This window comes from Carex rostrata, chromosome 27, assembly GCF_964058835.1.
Source record: "Carex rostrata chromosome 27, lpCarRost1.2, whole genome shotgun sequence".
Classification (NCBI taxonomy): domain Eukaryota; kingdom Viridiplantae; phylum Streptophyta; class Magnoliopsida; order Poales; family Cyperaceae; genus Carex; species Carex rostrata.
The window spans coordinates 3587471-3609448 of NC_135944.1; the positions used below are offsets into that span (position 1 = coordinate 3587471).

Genomic DNA, 21978 nt, shown 5'->3' on the forward strand with positions numbered 1-21978 from the left:
GCTTCCACACAGTCCAGCATGTGGCACTGAACACCAAGAGGAAGGCTCTCCTATGCGATGACTGTAGTGTAAGGGCAAATTGAAACACATCCTGCATTGTAGTCCAATGTTGGTAATCCAAATGAGTTAGACCCATCCAACACCAAATTTGTTGAACTAGTCGACATTTCAAGAACAAATGATTGGTGGTCTCTTCTTGAGAGCAAAAGACACATTGACTACTCCCTTCCCACCCTTTTTTTCCTCAGATTGTGTTTAGTTAGAATTCTATTGCGAAAAGTCAACCACATGAAAATACGGGGAATTGGTATGGACCACCATAAGAGTGGTTGCCTAGGTAAAATCCCCGTATAATTGAGTTTCTGATAGATAGATTTGACAGAAAATCTCCCTGTGCTATCCCATCTCCAAGACAATTTATCCACATCATGAGTAAAAGATATTTTACTGAGGGTATGTAGTAACTCATTCCATTCAAACAATGAGATGCCTGTAAGAGTGTCAGAGAATTCAACCCCAGCCCATTGTGTATTGATCACTTCTGTCAACAGGATATCGGGGTTGCTGCAATAGTTAAAAACCTGAGGGTATCTAGAGGACAATGTACAGTTTTCAAACCATATATCCTTCCAAAATCTTACATTAGAGTATTGTCCTGGGGTGTATTGGACACTACAAGAGCCTAAGTTATGCAATTTTTGAATTGTTTTCCAAAAGGGGGATACATATCCACGGGAACTATGTTGTTGGAGGTAGATATGTTGAATGAGTGTCTTCCGTGTATTAGAATATGTTGGATCATTAAATTTCCACCACCACTTCAAAAGAAGAGCAATATTCATGTTTTTAAGGTCTAACACCCCTAATCCACCATACTCTTTGGCCAAGCATATAATGGACCATTTAACTAATGCATATTTTTTTCCTAGTTCTATGAACCCTTGCCAAAGAAATCTACACTGAAGTTGATCTATTTTGGTGAGAACAATGCTAGGAACTTTATAAAGAGAGAGAGCATAGAGTGGGACAAATGATAACACGGAATTGAGTAAAGTATGTCGACCACCTATGGATAAGAGTTGGCCTTTCCAATTTTGTAATTTCTTGTCAATTTTATTAACTAGAAACTGACAATCAGCAACTGATAATTTGGTGTCATGAAGGGGTAAGCCTAAGTATTTGATAGGAAAAGAAGATTTTTTACATTGGAAATGAGCTACTAATTCATTTATTTGATCGGTATTAATGGCATACATTTCTGTTTTATCTAAATTAATATGAATACCTGAGACTGCCTCAAAGGCTTTCATGGCCCACCAGGCAGATTCAATGATTTCATGTTTTGCTTCTAAAAAAAGGATTGTATCGTCGGCATAGTGACAGTTGGTAACGGACTGATTATTAATACAAGGTTGTCCTAATCCTCTAATCCTACCAGCTTGTTTGCCTTTGTGAAATATTCTACTAAGAACATCTCCTGCTAAAATGAATAAGGGGAGAGAGGGTCTCCTTGTCTCACACCTCGTTTACAATAGAAATAGTTGGTTAACTCACCATTGCTGGTAAGACAAGATTGGGAACTAAGGAGCCATAATCGAATCCAGTTAATTCATCTATCCCCAAAACCCCTGCCCTTCATAACGTCAAGAATGTAATCCCAATGAATTTATCGTATGCTTTTTCGAAATCGACTTTAATCACTACACCCTGTTGTTGGTGGTACTTACTATAATGGATCAATTCATGACTAACAACTACATTATCTAGTATATACCTATTAGGAATGAAGGCTGATTGGCTATCATCAATCAATCTATCTATGATTTTCCCTAATCTATGAGTTAAGATTTTGGAAATGACCTTAAAACTACAATTCACTAAACTTATAGGCCTAAATTTATTAATAGTAATGCATCCTTCTCCTTTGGAATAAGACAGATGATAGATTTGTTCAACTTGTCTAATTGAAGAGAGACAGTACTTGTTCTAATCAGTAAAAAAAACAATCTCCAATTATGCTACAGACTTGACCACGTCCAAAACGCAGGGTGTTCGTTTATGGACCCATTTGAAAGTCACATGTTAGTAGAATATGTGAGCGAGACATGTCCGGCATCGGACCCAAATCACTTTGATGCTCATTGTTGGATTCCATTCATGATCCATGCCGGTTGCTTCAATATTTGTACGAGCTGCTATAATATTAGTGTGAATCAAGCATATATATACGGATTCTAATCGTAATGAGAAAGTTTTTAGTCCACCGTTCTATAAAATTCTAATCATAATATATATTAAGTTCTCGTACATGAACACTATGATATATTGATGTCCAAATTATAATAAATTTTACAAATTAAGATATAAACTACTATCAATATATTTTAAATTTGCAGGATCCACAACCCATTTACTCGGACCAAATTAACACATCCACAAAATTTGAAAGATAAATCATCCAGTACAATTGAGTATGATGTATATGTATTGTTGCTGTTACAGTTGATTTTAGATGGGCCCCTAACCATTATTTTTTTTTATTTATTAATATTTTTTTTACTGAAAATAGCATACATACACTACTAAGAAAAAATATTGATGCTAGATTTGAAGTTCAATTGTCTTAGTTAGTGATACTTTTGATATGTGCTCGTTTGTATAGGATGGAGTTTCGGGAGCAAGTCTTTGCTTAAATATCCTATCTAAAGAAAATATTTGAGGCTTTGTTTAACACCACCAGTGAAACATGATATGAGTGCTATTTAGGCAGACTCCGGAACACCTCAAATTTGATTCATCTGAATTAATAGCGAATTATATAAATTTGATACACGATAAAGCTATATATATGTTTCTAACTAAATTATGATATTAGAAGTAGCAACTAATTTTGGATAGATCTTAATCCTTGTAATATTGGTAATCAGCTATTTTTTTTCAGTACAACTAAATTTGTGAAATCGTGAATAAGAAATAAGTTAGGTTAAACTTGATTAAAATTAAACCTCCATTTATATGTGCTCCGCTCATATATATTAAGCAATATCTTTTTTAGAGCTGTGTTTTTACGAGCTATGTTATATTAGGAAACGACTAAATTAGTTTTCTAATTTTGATGTGTTTGTGTAACTATATAATACTTTATCTTTGCAATCTGTTACCAAAAAAAAAAAAAAAAAAAAAACTACCTTTCTTTCTTCCTTTTAAATCACAATAAAAAATAGAGTAATGATTTCATCCCCCTCAATCTAGTCCCCTAAAAGTCTCCCTGACCATTAACTACTTATGGTAACTATTTCTTCCATTCTAGTTAGTCTTTCTAACTGTTTTGACCCCTCTTTCTCTCCCGATCAACAAAAAAAAAAAAAAAATCGCGCTCTTCACGGCCTTCACAACCTCTTCTCTTTCTCGGCTTGGTGCACCGTTGAGATCCGGCGAGGAGAGAGTGGTGCACCGTCAAGATTCAGCGAGGAGAGCATGGTGCACCATTGGAGGGGGTCCATGCTAGCCCAGCGAAAGTTGTTACAATGGAACATATGAATATTTTATTAGTTATATATGAATACTTCATTTGTTAGATATGCATACTTCATATTAAATGTGAATACTTTTTGGAAGAGGTGGGGTGAGAGAGATGAATCTGACATTTGAATGTTGAATTGTATAAATTATTTCGAACATATATAAATACTTCATTTGTTAGATATGAATACTTCGTTTGTTAGATATGCATTCATGTTATTAGATATGAATATTTCTTAGAAGAGGTGTTCAAGAAAGAAGGGTCTGACTTTGAATTGTATAAATTATTTCAAACATGTATGAATACTTCATTAGTTGGATATGAATATTTTTTAGAAGAGGTGTTCAAGAAGAAGGATCTAACTTTGAATTTTGAATTGTATAAATTATTTCAAACATGTATCAATACTTCATAATCGTCAGTATGAATACTTCATTTGTTTAGATATGAATACTTCTTTAGTTAGATATGAATAATATATAGATTCGCTGTAGTGGTCCCCAATCTTGGCAAATGTCGCTTTCAGATGGTTGCGATCCCCAATCCAGGCTGTCACAAGACGTCAATGGCCCTTTGGTCGTTACCGGTCCCCTCCAACTTGTGTTTACATATGACGAATGGTTCTGATAATAAGTATGAATACTATACATTCGTAGGTATGAATATTATACGTTTTGACTATTAACTCAGAGTATAAATACCCCCATATCAGATGTTGGAGTCATTTAGTGGTTCCCTGTCGAAAGTTGTTTGTCTTTTAGTACGGGGGACGTTTAGGGGACTGATATGGGGGTACTGTTAGTCGATCCCTAAAAAATATTCGACAAGACTACATTAGTTAGCCATTTTCTCCGGAAGTTTAAGACGTATCTTTTCTTTAGCAAGAGGTTTATATTAAACCCATTCTTCTTTAATTTATATTATTTGTTTAGGCATATGAAATCTTAGGAGATTTTCATCTTCTAGATATTAATTCTCATTTTACATCGATCACTTTTGTTTTTCTTTTTGTTACTTTGGCTTTCTTTATAAGGAAAAAAAAAATAATAGGCTCTTATTTGTATCCAATAAAAAATATGGCAGACAATGAAGTTGAGGAGATGATCATGGTAACGAGCTTCGACGACGAAGACTTTTTTTATGAGGAATTAGCTCTTATGCCTCAATCAATCCGCCATATTATAGAAGACAATAGCGCGAAGGGCATTATCCCAGAACCCAACATCAGTCCCAAGATCTTCTTCATGGCGATTGAGTATTGCAATAAACATGCAGCTGCTGATTATGGCAATCCGCGTAAATCAAATGAGGAACTCAAGAAATTGGAAGAACTCAATAAGTGGGATGAGAAATTCCTTGATATTGATCTAGCTAGCCTTTACGAAATCATCATGGCCGCTAATTATTTGAATATCGAGGGGCTATTGTATCTGGCATGGAAAAAAGTGTTGAACAAGATCAGAGGGAAGAGTCCCGAGGAGATTCGTTGGATCTTCAATATAGGAAAAGAGTTCACTCCAGAGGAAGAAGAGAAAATTCGCCATGAAAATGAATGGGCTTTTGAGAGAATAGTAAATGGTTATCTCCAACAAAACAATATGTTATCTATTAGTTAGTTTTCAAAAGTCAATTTCATTCCTTATATTAATTGGTTGTTGTGCTCCCTTTTTGTTATTACAAGCAATTATCTGTGAATTTCATTTGTGTTTAGTCTCTTACCAATATATTCTCCGAATAGACTAATTATATTAGGCAAACACATTACTTGTAGTAATTAGTATACATAATTTTAATAAAATAATTAGTTTTCGGTTAGGTTTTTCTGCATGCATTAATATTGGAGAGAAAAGAAGTCAAATACTCATTATTATAAGGCGTTGTGGTAGACATGTATTTGCCGAAGATGAATAAACAGCTTTCCTCTATTTTGATTCATTCGAATATACCATTCGAATATATCTATATTAATAGAAGCATGATGGATGCAACATAGTACTGATAAATGAACTTAGTTCTCGTACATGAACACTATGATATATTAATATCCAAATTATAATAAATTTTACAAAGATTTAAACAATTAATTAATCACTACGTTTTTAAATTGTTGGATCCACAACCCGTTACTTGGTCAAAAAACCATCAATCTAGACCAAATAAACACATCCAAAAAGCTTGAAACACAAGTCATCCAACACAATTGAGTATGATGTATTGTTCCTGTTACAGTTGATTTTACTAAAAATGACATACATACAGCATGACTAGCAGCATGACTAGCAGAATGCGTGCGACATCTTTATTAAGTGAAATTGCAAAAATATATAATTGTACTCAAAGAACCATAAACAAATTAGAGAAGTCTTGTATTAGCTAATTAAATAATGTTTAGTAATTATGAATGTTAGATGTATAACATGTAACAAAAGTTGACAGCATTTCATACAAAATTTTAAAATTCTGAGAATAAGTGTGATTCTATGCAGTCTATATTTGACTAATATAATTAAAATGATATCTAATTGCATATAAAATTTTTTACTCAAGATATTACGTAATTAGCCAAAATTTAAAGTCCTGATTAAGGACTTGTACACCAGAGGTCAGAGTCATAACAAGTAGCCAACCTGCCCGAGCCCTTGGAGTTAAATTCAGGCAAGAAGTTCGTGTATTGTACAAAATAATATTACTAATAAAGCAACAAACAGGAGCAATATATAATGATAGATTAATGTAAGCAAACATTATGGATTGTCTTCGGTACTACCGTTATAAGGAGAGTTGGGATTTCAAATTAAGGGTATCTCATGAAGGAAGAACAGAAATTCTAAAAAAAATGGAGAGTGTTATTTTGAATGCTCAAATTAAATTTCGAGGGCAAGATGATTTATTTTTTGTTATACTTGATATGGCTCTATTCAATGCTGTTCTTAATTTTTAGGTTAGGTGATTCTGCATAATAATTACAATTTCTTCGAAGGAAGTGTTATAAATTTTTAAACTATATTATCCGTGTTTTAGTAAACAACAATACTAATTAGCAAAAAAAAATCGCGAAAAGTAATGTTTTAATCCACATTTATTGACAATGCATTTTTCATAAAAATACGTTGCCACATGAAAATAAGGACATTTACCCAAAATGCCAATAACTAATTTTTTTTTTTTTCACCATGCATCAATCTACCCCTATATCTCACAGGACATTATTTAATCATGGAAACTCTGTACAAATTAAAAGATGTGCACTCAAAATAGCTCTTTAAAAATAAATTTCTGCCAAAAAAAAAGAAGCTTAAAATGTGAAAGGATACATTAAAGTATTGCTTATTAAAGAACATATTCAAATATACAAATGACTCATTAGTTCAAAAATGATGAGTTGAAATATAGAACATGTGATTGCTCTTTCATTTCCTATTTAAGGTTCTCCCAAGATCTGTCTCCCTCGTCTCTCTCAAGCACATATTCGTACCATTTGTTTGATTTTCCCTTTTGTTCCCAACAAAAAACATGGCAAACAATGAAGCTAACAAGATGATCACGCTAAGGAGCTTCGACGGGGAATACTTTCTGGTTTCCGAGGCAGTAGCTCTTATGTCTCAATCAATCCGCCATATTATAGAAGACAATGGCACCGAGGGCATCATCCCAGTACCCAACGTCGATGCCAAGGTCCTCTCGATTGTGATTGAATATTGCAAGAAACATGTCATCGGGGAGGCAACTATAGCGGCTGATGATATCAATCCTCACATATCAGAGGAGGAACTCAGGAAGTGGGATGAGAACTTCATTGATATTGATACGGATAGGCTTTACGAAATCATCATGGCCGCTAATTATCTAGATATCAAGGAGCTACTGAATCTTGCATGCCAAAAAGTGGCCAACATGATCAAAGGGAAGAGTCCCGAGGAGATTCGTCGTATCTTCAACATCGAAAATGATTTCACTCCAGAGGAGGAAGAGGAGATTCGCCGTGAAAATCAATGGGCTTTTGAGTGATTAGAAATTTCTTATCTCCAACAAAACAATATGTAGCCTACTAGCTAGGTTTCCAATCAATTATCTGCTCATTATATTCGTGTTTAGTCTCACACAAATATATTGTCTGAAAAAAAATTACTAAACTAACACATTATTCCTAGTTATTTATTAGTATACATAATTTTAATAAATTAATTAGTATACGGTAAGCTTTACTGCATGCACTCTTATTAGATAGAGAAGCAGTCATATACTCGCTATTTTAATGTGTTTATACTAATAAAATTGATAATCTCATGATCCATATTTTTTGAATTAAAATGTTGAATTGTCAAGGCCGTCTATGTCGTGACATAAAAATTAGTATAATGATTGTACAACTTGTGCAATATAAAAGCATTGTGAAGTTTTCTTGATCAATTTCTTATTTGGTGTAGATCACAGCAACAATAATTCTAATTATATAGATGTCATGTTACATAATTATAGAGTTGTACTATCTTTAATCATTGTGTTATATGTTTTTGCTGATAATTATATTAACAGTATATATGGATCTAATTAAGAGGGGTATTATTTATTGATGGAAATTTTGGTATAAATTACAAAAGGCGTGCTCAAAATAGCTCTTTAAAAATAAATTCCGGCTAGAATAAAAATTAAAATACAAAATGTTACATTAAATTGTTTCTTATTAAGAAACAAATTCAAATATAATGAGTATAAAAATGATCTGTTTAAATATATAACATGTTATTGCTCTTTCGTTTTTCTATTTAAGATTATAATACTTTTAGGTAAAAGGAACCTATTGCTTTTAAAAACATGGCAAATAAAAAAATGGCAAGTAATAAAAACAATCTCCAATTATGCTACAGACTTGACCTCGTCCAAACCGCAGGGTGTTCGTTGATGGGAGAAAGACGTCCGACAGGCATCGGACCCAAATCACTTTGATGCTCATTGTGAACCGTTGGATTCCATTCATGATCCATGCCGGCCGGTTGCTTCAATATTCGTACGAGTTGCTATAATATTAGTGTGAATCAAGCATATGCGGATTCTAATCATAATAAGAAAGTTTTTAGTCCACCGTTCTATAAATTCCAAGGTTCTAAATAGCGATTATAGCGGCATAGCGGGGAGACCAAAAAAAAAAGCTATTGTGAATAGCGTAGCTATAGTGGAAGCTATCACACATAGCGATTTTTCCTTTTCAAACTTTATATTCTATATTTCTACTAATTATCAACATAATCAATATTAAAAAATTGATGTAACAACTAAATGACAACTAATCTAAGTCTATATTTTTTATCAATTACACAAATAAGAAGGAAAAAAAATCTAAAAAGTAACATTATTTAATAGTTTATACTTCATGGTATTACATATTATAATAGACAAAAAGCAATTAATTTTATACGGTAAATGAAGTCAATATACATATTTAAACATTTTATAATTATAATAATAATCAAAATCAGTTTTCAATTGAAACAAACGATAATAATTTTACAAATGAATACTATAAAAAGAGTAATCAAAATGAAGAATTAGTATTTGAATATTTCTCGATATAGAATGATATAATAAATCACAAATAAAAATAGAAGCATATAGTTTGGTTTAGTATACTTATCGTAGAAGACCATGTAGCATTAGAAATAAGAATAAAAGTACAAAAGTCCATATAAATTGCAAAAAAAATATCATGTAGCATAGCGGTAGCTATAGCGAGTCTCATATAGCGGTAATAGCGGTCAGCTATTATAGCTATAGCGGTCGTAGCTGAGTTAGCGCAATTTTATCTCATAGCTTAGCGTTTATGGTCCGGAAAAGCTATAGCGCTGCTATAGTTAGCTATTTAGAACCCTGATAAATTCTAATCATAATATATATCAAGTTCTCGTACATGAACACTATGATATATTGATGTCCAAATTATAATAAATTTTACAACATATAAACGACTATCAATCCGTTTACTTGGACCAAATACCATCAATCTAGACCAAATTGACACATCCACAAAATTTGAAAGATATATAAATCATCCAATAAAATTGAGTATGATGTATATATATTGTTGCTGTTACAGTTGATTTTAGATGGGCACCTAACCATTAATGATGCTCGATTTGAAGTTCAATTGTCTTAGTTAGTGATACTTTTGATATGTGCTCGTTTGTATAGGATGGAGTTTCAGGAGCAAGTCTTTGCTTAATCCTATCTAAACAAAATATTTGAGGCTGGTTTGGGCTCCATTAATGGGCCTTGATTCACACCACCAGTGGAAGCCCAATATTTACATCAACTCAAAGCCCAATGCTATTTAGCCAGAGTCCGGATCACCTCAAATTTGATACATCTGATGTAATACCGAATTATATAAATTTGATACACGATAAAGCTATATATATGTTTATAGAGTGAGTCTATGGTACTATGCATATTACGATTTGGCACCGTGCTACGGCTCTAAATTCGAGTTTTCAAATCCTAATGGTCGATCCGAACCGTTCATCTTGTTCTCCATATCAATATGTGTTTGGAGACCAAATTTTACATTTTTTGAAAAAAATTTACTATTTTTTTCGATATTTAGAAAATCACTTGATCTGAAAATTCTGGACCATCCAAAAACAGTGATTTTCAATAAATCTAAAAAAATAGTAAAAAAATTTCAAAAAATGTAAAATTTGGTCTCCAAACACATATTAATATGGAGAACAAGATGAACGGTTCGGATCGACCATTAATAGAATTTGAAAACTCGAATATAGAGCCGTAGCACGGTGCCAAATCGTAATATGCATAGTACCATAGACTCACTCTATGTTTATAACTACTTTAGTTTTTTAAATTTTGTTGACTTGATTATAAATACATTATGATATTAGAGGTAGTAACTAATATGGATAGATCTTAATCCTTGTAATATTGGTAATCAGCTATTTTAATTCACTACTACTAAATTTGTGACGTCTTGCATTGGGTAATAAAGAAGTTATGTTAAACTTGAATAAAATTAATACTCCGTTTATATGTGCTCCGTTCATATTAAGCAATACCTTTTTTAGAGCTATGTTTTTACGAGCTACGTTATATTAGGAAACGACTAAATTAGTTTTCTAATTTTGATGTGTTTGTATAACTATATAATACTTTATCTTTGCAATCTGTTACCAAAAAAAATAAAAATAAAATAACGTTTCTTTCCTCCTTTTAAATCACAATAAAAAATATTCGACAAGACTACATTAGTTAGCCATTTTCTCCGGAAGTTTAAGACGTATCATATCTTTAGCAAGAGGTTTATATTAAACCCATTCTTCTTTAATTTATATTATTTGTTTAGGCATATGAAATCTTAGGAGATTTTCATCTTCTAGATATTAATTCTCATTTTACATCACTTTTGTTTTTCTTTTTGTTACTTTGGCTTTCTTTATAAGGAAAAAAAAAATAATAGGCTCTTATTTGTATCCCATAGAAAATATGGCAGACAATGAAGTTGAGGAGATGATCATGGTAACGAGCTTCGACGAGGAAGACTTTTTTTATGAGGAATTAGCTCTTATGCCTCAATCAATCCGCCATATTATAGAAGACAATAGCGCGAAGGGCATTATCCCAGAACCCAACATCAGTCCCAAGATCTTCTTCATGGCGATTGAGTATTGCAATAAACATGCAGCTGCTGATTATGGCAATCCGCGTAAATCAAATGAGGAACTCAAGAAATTGGAAGAACTCAATAAGTGGGATGAGAAATTCCTTGATATTGATCTAGCTAGCCTTTACGAAATCATCATGGCCGCTAATTATTTGAATATCGAGGGGCTATTGTATCTGGCATGGAAAAAAGTGTTGAACAAGATCAGAGGGAAGAGTCCCGAGGAGATTCGTTGGATCTTCAATATAGGAAAAGAGTTCACTCCAGAGGAAGAAGAGAAAATTCGCCATGAAAATGAATGGGCTTTTGAGAGAATAGTAAATGGTTATCTCCAACAAAACAATATGTTATCTATTAGTTAGTTTTCAAAAGTCAATTTCATTCCTTATATTAATTGGTTGTTGTGCTCCCTTTTTGTTATTACAAGCAATTATCTGTGAATTTCATTTGTGTTTAGTCTCTTACCAATATATTCTCCGAATAGACTAATTATATTAGGCAAACACATTACTTGTAGTAATTAGTATACATAATTTTAATAAAATAATTAGTTTTCGGTTAGGTTTTTCTGCATGCATTAATATTGGAGAGAAAAGAAGTCAAATACTCATTATTATAAGGCGTTGTGGTAGACATGTATTTGCCGAAGATGAATAAACAGCTTTCCTCTATTTTGATTCATTCGAATATACCATTCGAATATATCTATATTAATAGAAGCATGATGGATGCAACATAGTACTGATAAATGAACTTAGTTCTCGTACATGAACACTATGATATATTAATATCCAAATTATAATAAATTTTACAAAGATTTAAACAATTAATTAATCACTACGTTTTTAAATTGTTGGATCCACAACCCGTTACTTGGTCAAAAAACCATCAATCTAGACCAAATAAACACATCCAAAAAGCTTGAAACACAAGTCATCCAACACAATTGAGTATGATGTATTGTTCCTGTTACAGTTGATTTTACTAAAAATGACATACATACAGCATGACTAGCAGCATGACTAGCAGAATGCGTGCGACATCTTTATTAAGTGAAATTGCAAAAATATATAATTGTACTCAAAGAACCATAAACAAATTAGAGAAGTCTTGTATTAGCTAATTAAATAATGTTTAGTAATTATGAATGTTAGATGTATAACATGTAACAAAAGTTGACAGCATTTCCAACAAAATTTTAAAATTCTGAGAATAAGTGTGATTCTATGCAGCCTATATTTGACTAATGTAATTAAAATAATATCTAATTGCATATAAATTTTTTGACTCAAGATATTACGTAATTAGCCAAAATTTAAAGTCCGAGTCATATTTTTGAATTAAAATGTTGAATTGTCAAGGCCGTCTATATCGTGACATAAAAATTAGTATAATTAATGATTGTACAACTTGTGCAATATGAAAGTAATATGCGAGGATTGTGAAGTTTAACTCTTGGTTAATTTCTTATATATGTGTACATCACAGCAACAATAATTCTAATTATATAGATGTCATGTTACATAATTATAGAGTTGTACTATCTTTAATCATTGTGTTATATGTTTCTGCTGATAATTATATTAACAGTATTTATGGATCTAATTAAGAGGGGTATTATTAATTTATTGATGGAAATTTTGGTACGTATAAGAACAAAAATTAAAATACAAAATTTTACATGAAATTGTTTCTTATTAAGAAACAAATTCAAATATAGACTTCACTCAATTAATGAGTATAAAAATGATCAGTTTAAATAAAGAACATGTTATTGCTCTTTCATTTTTTTTCTATTTAAGATTAAATTACTTTTGGATAAAGGGCACCTACTGCTTTTAAAAACATGGCAAATAAAAAAATGGCAAACTACGACGTCGACAGTACTTGTTCTTCTTTTTTTTTGGTTAAAAAGGCTTAGGCCCAGTTTCATTAATTAAAACGAAACCATTGTTCTGTTACACTAGACTAAATCCTTACTACTGGAGTTGAGTATAGCCGCTCACTCCCTGCTACTAAACCAAAAAGCACCAATTTAACCTGGGTGAATTACAACCAGAGAAGCAACATCAGCAATTCTAACCAAAATAGCTCCACAAGGAGATCACTCAAAAAAGGACTCCATGATGGGAGGAATCAACTAATCTAATTATTAACAAAACAGGGAACATCTATCCCTGAATCATCCCAGTAACTAACTAAATGTAAGGTGCTTTCCTGAGCTGACGAGTCATCTGCCTGGTAAGTCACACTCTCTTCCTCCCCTGGCCAGAGCACTCTCAAAGGGATAGCATCCATCATGTCTTCCCTAGGCAGCCAATGCTGAGTATGGTCTCTAACTGTCTTCTTTGTCCTTTTAGCACCTGTCCAATACACAACCAGAGAGAGTATTAGATAAATCAAAGCCCTTGCTGTTTTATGAGGCAGGTTTTGGAAAATGACTTCATTACGATGCGATGTGGCACTGAACACCGAGAGGAAGGCTGTCCTATCCTATGCAATGAATGTAGTGTAAGGACAAATTGAAACACATCCTGCATTGTAGTCCAATGTTGGTAATACAAATGAGTTAGACCCATCCAACACCAAATTTGTTGAACTAGTCGACATTTCAAGAACAAATGATTGGTGTTCTCTTCTTGAGAGCAAAAGACACATTGACTACTCCCTTCCCACCCTTTTTTCCTCAGATTGTGTCTAGGTAATTGGTATGGACCACCATAAGAGTGGTTGCCTAGGTAAAATCCCCGTATAATTGAGTTTCTGATAGCTAGATTTGACAAAAAATCTCCCTGTGCTATCCCATCTCCAAGACAATTTATCCACATCATGAGTAAAAGATATTTTACTGAGGGTATGTAGTAACTCATTCCATTCAAACAATGAGATGCCTGTAAGAGTGTCAGAGAATTCAACCCCAGCCCCTTGTGTATTGATCACTTCTGTCAACAGGATATCGTGGTTGCTGCAATAGTTAAAAACCTGAGGGTATCTAGAGGACAATGTACAGTTTTCAAACCATATATCCTTCCAAAATCTTACATTAGAGTGGTGTCCTGGGGTGTATTGGACACTACAAGAGCCTAAGTTATGCAATTTTTGAATTGTTTTCCAAAAGGGGGACACATATCCACAGGCACTATGTTGTTGGAGGTAGATATATTGAATGAGTGTCTTTCGTGTGTTAGAATATGTTGGATCATTAAATTTCCACCACCACTTCAAAAGAAGAGCAATATTCATGTTTTTAAGGTCTAACACCCCTAATCCACCATACTCTTTGGCTAAGCATATAATGGACCATTTAACTAATGCATATTTTTTCCTAGTTCTATGAACCCTTGTCAAAGAAATCTACACTGAAGTTGATCTATTTTGGTGAGAACAATGCTAGGAACTTTATAAAGAGAGAGAGCATAGAGTGGGACAAATGATAACACAAAATTGAGTAAAGTATGTCGACCACCTATGGATAAGAGTTGGCCTTTCCAATTTTGTAATTTCTTGTCAATTTTATTAACTAGAAACTGCCAATCAGCAACTGATAATTTGGTGTCATGAAGGGGTAAGCCTAAGTATTTGATGGGAGAAGAAGATTTTTTACATTGGAAATGAGCTGCTAATTCATTTATTTGATCGGTATTAATGGCATACATTTCTGTTTTATCTAAATTAATACGAATACCTGAGACTGCCTCAAAGGCTTTCATGGCTCACCAGGCAGATTCAATGATTTCATGTTTTGCTTCTAAAAAAAGGATTGTATCGTCGGCATAGTGACAGTTGGTAACGGACTGATTATTAATACAAGGTGGTCCTAATCCTCTAATCCTACCAGCTTGTTTGCCTTTGTGAAATATTCTACTAAGAACATCTCCTGCTAAAATGAATAAGTAAGGGGAGAGAGGGTCTCCTTGTCTCACACCTCGTTTACAATAGAAATAGTTGGTTAACTCACCATTGATGGTAAGACAAGATTGGGAACTAGGGAGCCATAATCGAATCCAGTTAATCCATCTATCCCCAAAACCCCTGCCCTTCATAACTTCAAGAATGTAATCCCAATGAATTTATCGTATGCTTTTTCGAAATCAACTTTAATCACTACACCCTGTTGTTGGTGGTACTTACTATAATGGATCAATTCATGACTAACAACTACATTATCTAGTATATACCTATTAGGAATGAAGGCTGATTGGCTATCATCAATCAATCTATCTATGATGTTCCCTAATCTATGAGTTAAGATTTTGGAAATGAGCTTAAAACTACAATTCACTAAACTTATAGGCCTAAATTTATTAATAGTAATCCATCCTTCTCCTTTGGAATAAGACAAATGATAGATTTGTTCAACTTGTCTAATTGAAGAGAGACAGTACTTATTCTAATCAGTAATAAAAACAATCTCCAATTATGCTACAGACTTGACCTCGTCCAAAACGCAGGGTGTTCGTTTATGGACCCATTTGAAAGTCACATGTTAGTAGAATATGTGAGCGAGACATGTCCGGCATCGGACCCAAATCACTTTGATGCTCATTGTTGGATTCCATTCATGATCCATGCCGGTTGCTTCAATATTTGTACGAGCTGCTATAATATTAGTGTGAATCAAGCATATATATACGGATTCTAATCGTAATGAGAAAGTTTTTAGTCCACCGTTCTATAAAATTCTAATCATAATATATATTAAGTTCTCGTACATGAACACTATGATATATTGATGTCCAAATTATAATAAATTTTACAAATTAAGATATAAACTACTATCAATATATTTTAAATTTGCAGGATCCACAACCCGTTTACTCGGACCAAATTAACACATCCATAAAATTTGAAAGATAAATCGTTTACTCGGACCAAATTAACACATCCACAAAATTTGAAAGATAAATCATCCAATACAATTGAGTATGATGTATATATATTTTTGCTGTTACAGTTGATTTTAGATGGGCCCCTAACCATTAATTTTTTTTATTTATTAATTTTTTTTTTACTGAAAATAGCATACATACACTACTAAGAAAAAATATTGATGCTAGATTTGAAGTTCAATTGTCTTAGTTAGTGATACTTTTGATATGTGCTCGTTTGTATAGGATGGAGTTTCAGGAGCAAGTCTTTGCTTAAATATCCTATCTAAAGAAAATATTTGAGGCTTTGTTTAACACCACCAGTGAAAGCCCAATGCTTACATCGACTCAAAGGCCAATAAACATGATATGAATGCTATTTTGGCACACTCCGGAACACCTCAAATTTGATTCATCTGAAGTAATAGCGAATTATATAAATTTGATACACGATAAAGCTATATATATGTTTATAACTAAATTATGATATTAGAGGTAGCAACTAATTTTGGATAGATCTTAATCCTTGTAATATTGGTAATCAGCTATTTTTTTTCAGTACAACTAAATTTGTGAAATCATGAATAAGAAATAAGTTAGGTTAAACTTGATTAAAATTAAACCTCCATTTATATGTGCTCCGCTCATATATATTAAGCAATATCTTTATTAGAGCTATGTTTTTACGAGCTATGTTATATTAGGAAACGACTAAATTAGTTTTCTAATTTTGATGTGTTTGTATAACTATATAATACTTTATCTTTGCAATCTGTTACCAAAAAAAAAAAACTACGTTTCTTTCCTCCTTTTAAATCACAATAAAAAATATTTGACAAGACTACATTAGTTAGCCATTTTCTCCGGAAGTTTAAGACGTATCATATCTTTAGCAAGAGGTTTATATTAAACCCATTCTTCTTTAATTTATATTATTTCTTTAGGCATATGAAATCTTAGGAGATTTTCATCTTCTAGATATTAATTCTCAATTTACATCACTTTTGTTTTTCTTTTTGTTACTTTGGCTTTCTTTATATGGAAAAAAAATTAATAGGCTCTTATTTGTATCCAATAGAAAGTATGGCAGACAATGAAGTTGAGGAGATGATCATGGTAACGAGGAAGACTTTTTTTATGAGGAATTAGCTCTTATGCCATATTATAGAACACAATAGCGCGAAGGGCATTATCCCTGAACCCAACATCAGTCCCAAGATCTTCTTAATGGGGATTGAGTATTGCAATAAACATGCAGCTGCTGATTATGGCAATCCGCGTAAATCAAATGAGGAACTCAAGAAATTGGAAGAACTCAATAAGTGGGATGAGAAATTCCTTGATATTGATCTAGCTAGCCTTTACGAAATCATCATGGCCGCTAATTATTTGAATATCGAGGGGCTACTGTATCTGGCATGGAAAAAAGTGTTGAACAAGATCAGAGGGAAGAGTCCCGAGGAGATTCGTTGGATCTTCAATATAGGAAAAGAGTTCACTCTAGAGGAAGAAGAGAAAATTCGCCATGAAAATGAATGGGCTTTTGAGAGAATAGTAAATGCTTATCTCTAACAAAACAATATGTTATCTATTAGTTAGTTTTCAAAAGTCAATTTCATTACTTATATTAATTGGTTGTTGTGCCCCCTTTTTGTTATTAGAAGCAATTATCTGTGAATTTCATTTGTGTTCAGTCTCTTACCAATATATTCTCCGAATAGACTAATTATATTAGGCAAACACATTACTTGTAGTAATTAATATACATAATTTTAATAAAATAATTAGTTTTCGGTTAGGTTTTTCTGCATGCATTAATATTGGAGAGAAAAGAAGTCAAATACTCATTATTATAAGGCGTTGTGCTAGACATGTATTTGCCGAAGATGAATAAACAGCTTTCCTCTATTTTGTTTCATTCGAATATACCATTCGAATATATCTATATTAATAGAAGCATGATGGATGCAACATAGTATTGATAAATGAAGTTAGTTCTCGTACATGAACACTATGATATATTAATATCCAAATTATAATAAATTTTACAAAGATTTAAACAATTAATTAATCACTACGTTTTTAAATTGTTGGATCCACAACCCGTTACTTGGTCAAAAAACCATCAATCTAGACCAAATAAACACATCCAAAAATCTTGAAACACAAGTCATCCAACACAATTGAGTATGATGTATTGTTCCTGTTACAGTTTATTTTACTAAAAATGACATACATACAGCTTGACTAGCAGCATGACTAGCAGAATGCGTGCGACATCTTTATTAAGTGAAATTGCAAAAATATATAATTGTACTCAAAGAACCATAAACAAATTAGAGAAGTCTTGTTTTAGCTAATTAAATAATATTTAGTAATTATGAATGTTAGATGTATAACATGTAACAAAAGTTGACAGCATTTCAAACAAAATTTTAAAATTCTGAGAATAAGTGTGATTCTATGCAGTCTATATTTGACTAATGTAATTAAAATGATATCTAATTGCATATAAATTTTGTTACTCAAGATATTACGTAATTAGCCAAAATTTAAAGTCCTGATTAAGGACTTGTACACCAGAGGTCAGAGTCATAACAAGTAGCCAAGCTGCCCGAGCCCTTGGAGTTAAATTCAGGCAAGAAGTTCGTGTATTGTACAAAATAATATTACTAATAAAGCAACAAACAGGAGCAATATATAAGGGGAGTGCTATTCTACACGCAGTATTTGTGAAATCTAGCGCTGAGAGAATATTTTTTTTACTAAATTCCAGTTTTACCCTCCCAGCATTCTCTTTCTTCAATTAACCCAATTAATGCATAGTCTCTCTTCGAATAAGTAATTAAAGAAAAAATAAGATGGCAGATTCTCTACTAAAAATAAAAAATTTAAGCAGATTCTCTCTTGTACTTGGACTTAATCAAATGTACAATTCTTCATCCACAAGAATGGAAATGAATCAAATTGCAAAATTTATGGCTGAAGAACTCAAAATGAAATCAAATTTCACGATATTGTTCATCTATCGTATCCTCATTATGATACTGCAGAGGATCTCAATAAATCAAATAAGCAAGCAACTTTTGAAGTCAGCTAGTGATCAAAGCCAGCAAGATCATTCTACCAACCGTTGAGACTACAAGCCGGAGACAAGAAAAACAGGTAATTTTTTTTAATTTAGTTTATAAATGAAATTTTTATCTCAAATTTCTCAAATCGCAAAATAAAATGATTGGATTACATGTTGATTCCTTATATTTAAAGTATGAACTATCTAACAATAATGGGATGCTATTGGGTGTTCGAATAAATGCCATTAAGGTGGGATCCATTGTATGTCAATGTACATTGTTTATTTTTTCCATAATAATATTGCTGGTACAGTTGGTACAAAAACTGAGTAGGTACCAATATAAATAGGGATATAATTCTTCCTAAATTTAATAATTAGCGACGAGTCTTTGTATGTACTAGATGTAATTGAACTCACATACGGTAGATGAGATTTTGGGGTGATTTTATTTGGATTATATTGTTAGTAGTGATATATGTGAATAAAAATTAAGGTTGAGCATGTACTTTTGTATGTGGTTGATATGTCAAATTAACCAAGTATCATGGACCATACAATCTTCATACATGCATATTCTTACAAAATGGTATACATTATTTTTAGTTTAGCCCATTAATGGTATATACTGGAAAATTTTGCTTTATACAAAGGCAATCGATATACTTGTGAATCATTGTTTCATTAATTTTGTTTTAAGCTATCTGAGAATAAGGTCTCAGTTGAGTTTTAAATAACAATATTATGACCAGATTATATAGATAGTTAGTTTTTTTTTTTAACAATACTGGTAAAGCTATAGCCAAATTGACAAATTTTGGTACTTTACCACCAAATCTTTTTTGTCATCTTCCTTAGTTCTTTATACACTTGAATAGTTCTTTACATCAATATTAGTAGATTGCAACTACTGAAAACTAAGTTCTAGTTTTTACTTTATTTGGTACTTGAAAGTCACAATTAATTCATAATTCTGAATTACTTTGCAATTTATTAACAGATGAATCTTATCGAGTCGAACAATAATGATGACATAGAGAATGAAAAGCTTGAGTTAATGAGGTTGAGCTTCGAGACTTCTGATGAGTTGATCAAGGGAACACGTGATTTTTTCTCAGAAAGAGGCTATGGTTTATCAATTCGTGGCTCAAGAAAAGATAAGTATGTAGTTTTGGGGTGTGATAGAGGTGGTTGTTATCGAGACCAACGCAATGTTTCAATGGAACAAAGAAAAAGAACAACCACAAGCCGTTTAATAGGTTGTCCCTTTAAGATTAAGGGAAAACGGCAAGATAATGGGTCATGGATGATTGAGATAAAGAACTACTTACACAATCATGAAGCTTCGGTTGATGTAACCGGACATCCTATGTGTCGTAGGCTATCACAAGAAGAAATGAGAAATGTTGAACATATGAGCAAATCTGGAATACCACCAAGGCAGATTATTTCTTCTCTTCGACAAACTAACCCAAAGCTTTCTGCAATCTCAAAAACCATTTACAATGCAAAAACAAAAATTCGCAAAGATAACCTAGCGGGCCGTTCAACCGTTCAAGCTCTCTTGGAAGAGCTTTCCCAAGGTGGTTTCACATACGATATTTTAAGTGAAGGAAGTCATCTCACTCATCTATTTTTTGCTCATCCATTGTTAGTAAAGTTAACCCAAAACTTTCCTAATGTCTTTATTATGGATTGCACCTACAAAACTAATAGATACAAAATGCCATTACTGGATATCATAGGAATTTCAAGTTTCAACACTTCCTTTTATTCGGGTTTTGCTTTTCTGAAAAGAGAGAGTGAGGAGGATTACATATGGGCATTAAAAAGGTTTAGTAAAATTATGGGTGAGAAAAAACCTTGTGTCATAATAACTGACAGAGAGTTTGCATTGATAAATGCAATTAAAATTGTTTTTCCAGAGTGCAAACATCTATTGTGTGTGTGGCATATAGAGAAAAACATATTGATGAAATGTAAAAAATATTTTGAAACCGAAGAGATTTGGGTAGGTTTTCTGAGTTCATGGAAAAAGGTAGTATACTCTTCAACTGAGCTTGAATATAATGAACATTGGAAAGAATTTGAATCAAGCTATGTGGAGAAAAAGAAAGCATTGGACTATATTGAAAATGTGTGGCTACCATTGAAAGAGAAGTTTGTCGGTGCATGGACTGATGAATACTTGCACTTCGGCAACCGTGCATCTTCAAGAGCAGAATCAGCACATGCCAAACTGAAGAAGTATTTACAAGTTTCAACCGGCGATCTTTATGAAGTTCAGAGCAAAATATGTCTCGCAATTGAAAATGAATTCAATAAAATTAAGGTACTATCAAATACCTTATGTTCAAATCTCAAATATTTATTTATGTAACTTTAGATTCACTTAGTTTGTTGCTATCTAAATTTTTCTTGTAGGCATCGCTTTCAAGTGAAAAGATACAACTTCTTCACAATTGCAATACTTCATTTTTTAAAAATGTTGTTTATCATGTATCTATTTATGCTCTAAAAGAGCTACACAAACAACACATGAAAGCAAAGTTGGGTACTATGAGTGCTGTTTGCAGTGGGCAATTTACAAAAACTATGGGTCTTCCATGTGCTCACAAAATGACTAATTGGAGAAATGAGCCACTTAATCTTGACTTGATACACTCACGGTGGCGGATTGATCAAAGGACCTTGAGTGCTCATGTGTCTACACACAAAGATGACCCTGATGGTGGCCTTAGTGTCTTGCTCTAAGAACTTCGCACTAAGTATCAAGAATGGCCGACTTCGAAAAAAGAGACCACTCTTGAAAAGATTAAAGAAATCCTAAATCAGTCAGATGTCC

At 32.6% G+C, this 21978-nt stretch overlaps 1 protein-coding gene and 3 pseudogenes across 1 annotated transcript; all 4 read left to right on the forward strand.

Moving 5' to 3' along the window:
• Window positions 1–4599: 4599 nt before the first annotated feature.
• On the forward strand, window positions 4600–5139 carry LOC144544857 (SKP1-like protein 11 pseudogene; annotated as a pseudogene).
• A 1897-nt stretch (window positions 5140–7036) lies between these two features.
• On the forward strand, window positions 7037–7531 carry LOC144545216 (SKP1-like protein 11 pseudogene; annotated as a pseudogene).
• Window positions 7532–11014: 3483 nt separating this feature from the next.
• On the forward strand, window positions 11015–11554 carry LOC144544858 (SKP1-like protein 11 pseudogene; annotated as a pseudogene).
• A 5733-nt stretch (window positions 11555–17287) lies between these two features.
• Window positions 17288–21887, forward strand: LOC144544859 (protein FAR1-RELATED SEQUENCE 5-like). Its single transcript, XM_078293394.1, has 3 exons — window positions 17288–17614; window positions 20134–21465; window positions 21558–21887. The coding sequence occupies exons 1-3, from the start codon at window positions 17288–17290 to the stop codon at window positions 21885–21887; spliced, it is 1989 nt and encodes a 662-aa protein (XP_078149520.1).
• The last annotated feature ends 91 nt before the right edge of the window (window positions 21888–21978 follow it).